General features: G+C 49.4%; 1 protein-coding gene across 1 annotated transcript; it reads left to right on the forward strand.

The window, feature by feature from the left end:
* Positions 1-5719: 5719 nt before the first annotated feature.
* Nkx2-6 (NK2 homeobox 6) lies at positions 5720-8740 on the forward strand. Its single transcript, XM_055609982.1, has 2 exons — positions 5720-5963; positions 8118-8740. Exons 1-2 carry the CDS (start codon positions 5720-5722, stop codon positions 8738-8740), a joined length of 867 nt encoding a protein of 288 aa, XP_055465957.1.
* The last annotated feature ends 748 nt before the right edge of the window (positions 8741-9488 follow it).

The following is a 9488-nucleotide window of genomic DNA, read 5'->3' on the forward strand; positions in this document are numbered from 1 at the left end:
TTGTGGTGTCCTTGAGGCTTCTAAAATCCTTCCTGCGCCCTCTTCTACAAAATTCCTCAAGCTCCATCTAATGTTTGGCTGTGGGTTTGCCTTTGTTTCCGTCAGTTGCTGGGTGAAGCCTCTCTGATGACAGTTATGCTAAGCTCCTGTCTGCAAGGATAGTAGAACATTAGCACTGTCAGGAGTGGGCTGACTCTCACAGTGTGAGGCCTCAAGCTGGACCAGCCATTGATTGGCCATTCCCTCAGTTTCTGCGCCATTTTTACCTCAGTATATATTGTAGGCAGGACAAATTTTAGGTCAAAGTTTTTGTGGCTGAGTTAGTGTCCCAATCCCTCCATTGGAACTCTTGCCTGGTGACAGGAGATGGCCAGTTTAGGTTCCGTATGCCCTGATGCAAAGAGTCTTGGCTAGAGTCGCCCTCATAGCTGCCTGGGAGTTTCCATTGTCTTAGGTTTCTTGCTCATCCCAGAGATGCAAGCACCTCCCTTCCAGTTGCCTCTCCCAATATGCTCTCCCTCCATCCTCCCCCTACCTGATCGCTCCTGTTCCCATCCCCACCCCACTCAGTTCCTCCCCTCAGCCATCCAAGATGTATATTTCCCCTTCTCAGTGAGATTCATGGGTCCCCCCTTGAGCCCTCCTCGCTGCTACTTTGGGTCTATGAACTGTAGAATGTCTATCCTGTACTATATGGCTAATATCCACTTATAAGTGAATACATACCATGTTTGTCTTTCTGGATCTGGGATCATCACTCAGGGTGATCTTTTCTAGTTCCAGCCATTTGCCTGCAAATTTCATGATGTCCTTTTTAATAGCTGAATAATACTCCATTGTGACTTTTTTTTTTATCCATTCTTCAGTTGAGGGACATCTAGGTTGCTTACAATTTCTGGTTATGAATAAAGCTGCTTTGAACATAGTTGAGCAAGTGTCCTTGTTGTGTGGGAGAACATCTTTTGGGTATCTGCCCAGGAGTGGTATAGCTGGGTCTTCAGAAAGATTGATTCCCAATTTTCTGAGAAAACACTAAATTGATTTCCAAAGTGGCTGTACAAGTTTGCATTCCCACCAGCAATGGAGGAATGCTCCCCTTGCTCCTTCACCAGCATGAGCTGTTGCTTGAGTTTTTAATCTTAGCCATTATGATGGGTGTAAGATAGAATCTGAGTCATTGATTTGTGTTTTCCTGATGGCTAAGGAGGTTGAATATTTCTTTAAGTGTGTCTTGGAAATTAGAGATTCCTCTGTCAAGAATTCTATTTAGATCTGTACCCATTTTTAATTGGATTGTTTGATTTGCTGATGTCTAGTTTCTTGAGTTCATTATATATTTTGGGTATCAGCCTTCTGTCAGATGTGGGGTTGGTGAAGATATTTTCCCATTCCTTAGGTTGCCATTGACACTATCCCTTTGATAGTGTCCTTTGCTTTTCAAAAGCTTTTGAGTTTCATGAGGTCCCATTTATTAATTGTTGATCTTATTGCCTGAGCAATTGGTATTCTGTTCAGGAATTTGTTTCCCCATGCCAGTGGTAGCACTATTTCTTTAAGGACAATTTGGTGCACAATTTTGGCTTCAGAACAATTTTAATGCCTCACATATTAAAATAATCATGTTATTTCAGCATTTGGAAATGGGTTTTGGTGAAAGGAACTATGCATAGCAAAGCAAGGTGGCAGCAATAAGCATTCAGTGTCTCCAATTGGAGGGCTGCTCCCCGGGACAACCTAGGGACTGTCACCAGCCAAACAAAGCAGACACCTTTAGCCAGCTCCAGCATAACCCTGAGGACAAAGCTAGGAGGCAAGAGGTTTAAAAACCATTGGTTTCCTGTAAGCCCAGGCTGGCCCCATATTAGCAAGTCCACTTTTGTGGGTTGTATTTGAAAGTGTCTCTCTCCTTCAAAGCCTTGGGTTCAATTTCCTAGGATAGGAGAGAGAGGAAAAAAGGGGGATAGGGAAAGAAAGGGAGGGAGGGAGGAAGAAGAAAGTTGAAAAGGACTTTGTTGTCACAGGTGAGAAGAATGCCAATAAGTACCGCATACAAATTCCATATAGTTATGAAAAGTAACCCATTTTGGGATTCATTTAAAAATCTGTCTTCTAAAAGTGAATAAAGTGTAATTAATAAAGAATTTAAAAGAAAAAAAGATTAAACAAAACAAAATCTGTCTTCTAGTACAGTCAGGGCATGCACCTGTTGTCTCAATTACTCTGGGAGGGAAAGCTTGAGCCCGAGAATTCGAGACTAGCTTGAACAAAATAGCAAGACCTTTCCTCTTAACCAAATCAAATATAAAAATAATATGATTGTCTTTCTTACAAGAATGCAAGTTGGGGCAGAAAAGCCCCCAGCACTCAAAATATGCAGCTAACTTCATCCTTCGGTGTGAGTGTTAGCTTGTGTGAGCTACTCCCAATGCCTAGGACAAAGCCATTCCCATCCAGCCCATTTAAGAACACAGCTGAACATAATAAATCTTAAAAAAAAAAAAAAAAAAACCCACAGGTAAAGCCTTCACACAAGAGCAAGGAACACCACAATCCTCACCTGGGTTGGGTTGCACTGTCAGTCAGGATTGTACTAACCCAAGCAAGAACCTCCGGCTGGGCCAGTTGCACCCACTGCTCCTGGGATGTTGGGCAGCTACCAATCAACTGTAATTGGGCCCCCAACTGGGACCCCAAGCCAGGCCCCTAGCGCAGGAAAGAGAGAGGTGACTTGGCTAGAGAACTCCCACTGAGAAAGAACTGAATACAGAACACCACTTGGTGAATTCTTGTGCCTGGCTACACCAAGGTTGATCTCTACTCTGGCAAGGATTTGGAGGGCGAGTTAGGGACTTCTTGACTTCTGCATTCTTTTTTTTTTTTTTTCTTTCCACTTTTTTTAATTTTTATTTTTATTATTGTTACATTTAATTAATTCTGTATCCCAGCTGTATCCCGCTCCCTCATTCCCTCCCAATTTCACCCTCCCTCCCTCATCTCCTCCCTGCCCCTTTCCACTCATTGGGGAGGACCTCCTCCCCTTTCATCTGCCCGGGTTTGAATAGCGCTCCTCCTTATAAGAATGCTTTTCATCATCCGAGAACCCTGCTTCTTAGCCTTCCTAATGCTGCGACCCTTTAATGCAATTCCTCATGCTGTGGTGACTCCCAACTGTAATTTTGGCATCATTATGAATGATAAGGTAAACATCTGGTTTTCGATGGTCTTAGGCAATCCCTGGGAGAAGGTTATTCCACCTCTCAAAGGAGTCCTGACTCACAAACTAAGAACCACTGGGTTAGAAACCTTTCTCAAGTTGCAGATATCACGGGATGCTCTTAGGAATCCAGGAAGGCAAAGTGTTTGAACTCAGGGCTGTTATCCTCAAGTCCAATCCATAGCATCCTTTTCTTCTAGACTCCCTAATAGTGCTTTTTAGCAGCTGAATGGCAAATGGCTGCAAGCTTCGGGCTTTAGAGCTTTATCTAGGGTCACCCCAGACTTGGGAAAGCAAGGATTCAGCTCAGCTTATCTGGAGCGGCTGGGCGAGCTCCGGTCCACCGCTCTCCAACACCCCAAGTATACCACGGGCTGTTGGGGGTGTGCCTGAGTAAGCATCCATCAGGATGCCACCCCCAGCACCTCTGGCGGGAGGGTGCACGAGCACAAACTTTCAAGGAAGTGCCAGGAGAAGTTTTTTAATTAGCATTAAAATTCTTCAGTTTTTCCTTTACATATGTATACCTAGAATATATGGAAGAGGATAAAGGAATAAAATTTCTACACGATAAAGCCTTATTATGAAAAAAAAAATAGAGATTATATAAACTTATGAACTCATTCAGTTAAGGTCCATCTCTAATCTTGGACATTTTATTGTTACTTGGAATCGTACTCAGAAAAACTAATGAATAGATATGTAAATTTAAATGCATGCAAAAATTAGAATATTTCTGCACGGGCATTTGCAATTCTCCCACTTTTCCAGAGTGTGAATAATACTTTGATCAGAAACACAAGAGAAAATGTAAACAAGTGTTTGGGTCATCACACGACTTGAGATCCCTGAGGGCAAAAGGTGGGGAGTACTGAAGACATTTGGGGGGGAACATGATGGGTGCATTTGCCAATAAGACCGCAGGACCCCCTCTGCGGTCTTCTCTACCCCTCTCTTCTCCCATCTGTATTTTACCAGAAAAAAAAAAAACATACAGCTTCACCATAAAGATTACATAATATGTATATCAAATAATTACACAATCACTTAGCAGCAAAATTAAAAAAATTTGTTGAAATTTTTGTGAACATCTGTATTTCAAAATCGTGTGCTGTCTAGACCTGGGAGATGCTCAGAGACTAAGGATGCTTGGACTGGATCCTGGGACCCACCGACCACTTCTAGTTGCTGTCTGATCTCCACACCTGGGCTTGCAGCCTCTCTTTCCAAAAAATGCGGTTTTGTTGTTGTTGTTGTTTTTAATTTTTGTGCTTTCTGGCTGAAAAGGGGAGGTGGATTCAGTTCGCCGCCGGGATTTCAGGAAATAACATCTAAACCTCTCCTGCAACTGAATTTTCGTTGAAACGTTTTAAAAGAGAAAACATTTGATCTGTAATGTCTTTAAATCTCTAGTGAGGTGTGTGTGTGCTTTTGATTTTTTTTTTGTTTGTTTGTTTGTTTTGTTTTGTTTTTTTAAAGATTTGTAAAATTCCTTTCGTCCGGGTTTGTTGATCTCATTAGCATGCGCTCCGGCAGCGGGAAATTCTTGTTTAACACACATCTTACTCCTTCCGGTGGACACGTCTTTTTTCCTTACCTTTGTCCCCAATCCACAGCCATATCTGCCCACCCTCTCCGTGTTCCTAACCACACCATAAGACACACTGCACTACGCCCAAGCTATGTCCCGGGAGCTGTTCTAAAGCTCTAAAACTGGGCAAAACTTCTCACACAGGCTTGCTCAAGCTTTAAGACGGAAAGGGGGAAGTAGGGGACGGAGGAGGGGGCGTAGAAAATGAACCTATCTCTAAATTTCCCCGAGTCAGGAACTTACCTTACTTCCCAACCAATCCAGAAATACTCTAAAGATGCCCAAAACACAGACTCTGCGCCTCAGTTTCTCATCCCCGGCAAGCGACAAGTAGCCTGGACTTGCTCCTTCTGCAGTGTGGGTGTGTACCGAGAAGGAACCCGCTGAGAACCCAGCACTTCTCGTAGCTTGGGGACTCTCCAGCTTTCTACCCCCCCCTCTGCCCCCCCCCCCCCCCGATAGGTTTTCCTGGAAAAACAAAACAAAACAGATGAAACACCAGGTCTAGGAAGCGCTCCTCATACCAGAACCCTTGCAAGCTCCGGGTGGCAGCCCTGTTGAGATACAGGTCAAGCCCCTCTCTTCTCGATCTTGCTTCTGAGAAGTGTCACTAGGAACCAATCCTTCCCAAAAAAAGGTGACCTGGGATCGAGGAGGAACAGCGGGGCACACAGCCAGAGTTTGGGGAGGGAGGCTCAGAGTTAGCACGTGGTTCCTCTGGGAACCAATGGAGGACCGCGATCCATCTTGTGACCTGGTCCCCCCTCAGCCTGCACACGGGACCAAAGGAAGGAGCGGTCCTGGAGCTTGAGCGAGCGTCAATTAGGACCACCATCACAGAAGGGGAAGTTATTAGGGGCGAGACAGGGGGCAGTGGTCCAGAACTTGTCAGCTCCGCCCCCTCGGTCCTCGAGATGCTGCTGAGCCCCGTCACCTCCACCCCCTTCTCCGTAGACGACATCCTCAGGCTGCAGGGAGAGCAAAACGACGCCAAGGCTCCGTCACAATGGGAGCTGACTAGGAACCCAGAAAAGCCTCAGGACCTAAGAATGGACCCTGAATCCAGAAGCTCAGAGAGCGGTGACAGGACAGACTCTTCTAGGTGCCTCTGGGAGACAGTCACCACCAGCATGGACTCAAATCCTGTGAGGGAGCCACGTAAGTAAGCGCTCTGGTCTTTCCTATTGAAGGAGAGAGTCGTCCATGAGGGAGGAAATGCCTCCTCTTTGGGGGTCCCAACCCTACCTACCACCTACCACCGTTCACTGGAGTTCAAAGCGCAACCTAGACCTGCCTCCTAAGGACTTGAATTTTAGGCTATTTCTTCTTTGCTAAACAAGGGATAAAGGTTCGGAGAGCTGCTTTCTCCCACCCCTTACCCCCCCAAACCTCTTTACCATAACTGGGTTTATGCTCCATTACCACTAACTTTCCTTAAAAAGAGGAAGACATGGAGTTCTCCGTCTGGTAGCCTCTACAATCCAGGTGGTAAACATAGGCAGGAAGGGCCAGCCCCTGGAAGGAATGAAATGGCACTGTCCTCCCACCTAGCCTCTGTGCCAGACTGTTCCTACAAGTGTGACCTGGGGCACAAGCAGCCTCCCCTACCAACCTGTGTATAAATTATGGCACCATCCAGCCAAGTAAAAGGGAGCCTTCTGAGTTCTCCTTGGACTAGAGGCTGTTTATCGACAGTATCCCAGAAGCCTGGAGAACATTGTTTTGCTGTGCTCCGGAAGAGAGCTATGGGGTTTTTCTTCAGTGGATGCTGAACGTCCAGCTCCCCGGGCATGGGTCTGCTAGCCAGCAGTTCCTTTCAGCTTTGCTGAGAAGGGGCGATGCCTGTTTCCCTCTCTACTGCTCCAGCCATGACAGCTAGTCTTCTGCCGCTGTGAGAGCCACCCGGGTCCGCCCTAGCCTGGCCCTGGGGGCTGCCATTCGGTGCCATCTGGTAGGCTTCACGGTGACATGCAAAGCGCTACCCCTTCCGAATCTCTAGCCTTTCTGAAAGCAGGGCTCAGAGCTCCGCGGTTGTTTCTAAGAGGGCACGGGGTGCGAAGGCTTACCTAGTCATTCTTTCATCCATCCATTCATTTGTTGAATCAGGTTTTTTAATTTAACCCTTAGTGCAGCAGCTGGTGTGTGGGGAAGTAAAGAATCAGTTTTCCTCGCCTCAAAATCAAATTCAAGGAAGGCTCCCTGCTGGTTGTCCTACCAAAGCTAAATTCTGTCTGACCCAGGGATCCCATTAATAAAGTGAGTTTATTTTCAGTCCCCAGTTGACTGAATGACCTTAGGTTGAGAGAGTAAAGTTTTCATCACTTTGGAACTCCCACAGTTAAAGTTTCTACTATCTTTTTGGATTTACCTGTATGGGGGCTCTTTCCCTAACAGGGACCTTGAAACTATGACTGCCCTGGCTCTCTCGGTGTGCAGCAGGCTGACCCAGAACTTAAAGCGATTGACCTGCCTCTGCTGAGCCGGTGACTTTCAACGGGCATCTCTCTCTCTTGCTCTGTAGTCTCACTGGAGGTCATTCTCTTTGGTGCCTTCCATTTCTCTGGGCGTAAATGCCCCTGGAGGAAAAATACTCTCTCTCCTTAAACTTTTAGTTCCCCAGAGGTTGTGAGCAGGGCTAGGGGGTGAGAGTCAAGATCTAAACCCGAGCCAGCGGGACCTCTTGAGCATGTTCTGTCTGTCCTGCACTCCCTGGTGCCCTGGAAGTCCCCTCCTTGTGTCCCTGGATTTCTCCCGGTGTGAGTTGTTCTCCACCCTCCTTTGGGGACCAAAGGGATCTTAAACCAAGACAAGTGGGGAGCAAGGGGGCTGTATCTAGGCCGACGTGGGCATAGACACACCCCGGCTGGGGGAAAGACTGCAAGGTAACCACAAGGCCACTTGCTTCCCAAAAAGACCCTCGAGGAAGAAGAGACCGCTTTTCCAAAAGCCAAAAATGTGGATCTCAACTTCACATATCAAAGAGAACTTCTATTTCCAAACTGAGAGTGTAGAGATCAGGAAATAACCTGGTTTTTAATCTGCTCGGGAAAAGACTTTACTCTTATTAACAGTGCACAGCATCCTCTCGTTTGTGACCCGGCCTTAGTCTCACAGGCCTGCACACTCACGCTTTTAGATTCCTCACACTTTTCCTGGCGGGTACAGAAGCCACGGAGATGGCAGGAATGAGACATTCGGAGGTGGGTAGAGGAGGGTGAGGTGACAAAGGGACGCTGGGCGAAAGCTTCTGGCCAAAGCAACCTGAGCCCGATGCTGGCTGTTGATGGTGTGTCCTTCTATGTCACTTTTTAGAGCCTCCCCGGGGCGCGGCCTCCCCGCTTGGAGCCGGGCACCCGATGATGGAGCTCGGCGGCGGCCTGGGCAAGCGCAGCGAGGACTCGCCCCGAGGCGGCCCGGAGCCGGCCAGGACTCGGGCTCGGCGGAAGCCCCGGGTGCTGTTCTCGCAGGCTCAGGTGCTGGCCCTGGAGCGGCGCTTCAAGCAGCAACGCTACCTGTCGGCGCCCGAGCGCGAGCACCTGGCCAGCGCGCTGCAGCTCACGTCCACGCAGGTCAAGATCTGGTTCCAAAACCGGCGCTACAAATGCAAGCGGCAGCGCCAGGACCGGAGCCTGGAGCTGGCGGGCCACCCGTTAGCCCCGCGCCGGGTGGCCGTGCCCGTCCTGGTGCTGGACGGCCAGTCCTGCCTGGGCCCCGACGCCCCCGCGTTCCCGAGTCCCTACGCGGCCGCCGCGCCCTACTCCTGCTTCGGCGGCTACGCGGGCGCTCCCTACAGTGCCAGCTACGCGGCAGGCTTCCCCGGCGCCCGCCCCGGGCCACTCGCCCCGCTCGCCAGCTCTGGCTTCAGCCCGGGTAGCCCGAGCGCCTCCCCGCAGGGCCATCTGCCCCCCACGCTCCAGGGAGTCACGGCCTGGTGAAAAAGCCTGAGCTCGGCTACTGCCCTTAGGGGCCTGGGGCCTGGTCCCCCTCCCCTTCCAGCCGGTCGCCAGCGAGCTGAGCATCCTTCCGGGCAGCTGGAAAGAGGTGCCTGGTCTGCTTTGCCCCCGGTACTGATCTGGGGACCGAACTGCCCCGAGGAGCCGCCTCCCAGCAGGCTTGAGAACCTTCTTTCCCTCTGAGATGGAACCGGGCTTGGTCTGGCCACCTAGATGCTGTGAAGAGAGAACGGCCCGGTGGCTTTATGGTTTGGAGGAAGGAGATCCCGAGCCACGACCCCTTCTAAACCGGGGATCAAGGCTGTCCGCCCTCCAGCCCTTAAGGGAGCGAGCGCAGGGTGTCAGAAGGGACGTGGGGTTGAGAAGAGGATGCCAGGCCGCTGGAGAGGATGACCCAGGATTTTTGTTGCGAACCATGCTGTGCTGCGGGTTTAAGCATCAGGACCTCTGGGAACATCTAGCAGAGAGTGCTTTTCCTGGCGGTCGCTGGCGGCTTCTCCATTCAGGCCCTCCGCTCACAGAGACTGCGTTCTGAGTAGGGAACAGTAAACGAGCTAACTACATTCGGTGTTTGCCACCGAGCCCTCCAGGGGTTCTCACGCGGTGTGACGGCCTACCTAGGTAGTCCCCACACTCAGGAGACCCACGCGGGAAGATTGGGAGTTCAAGGTCAACCTGGGCTACATAAGGAGCCCCTGTATCCAAGGAAAAATAAAATAGGTCTAGGGAG

The sequence above is a fragment of the Psammomys obesus genome, unplaced genomic scaffold (genome assembly GCF_907164565.1).
Source record: "Psammomys obesus unplaced genomic scaffold, mPsaObe1.curated_primary_1811, whole genome shotgun sequence".
NCBI classification, from domain to species: Eukaryota; Metazoa; Chordata; class Mammalia; order Rodentia; family Muridae; genus Psammomys; species Psammomys obesus.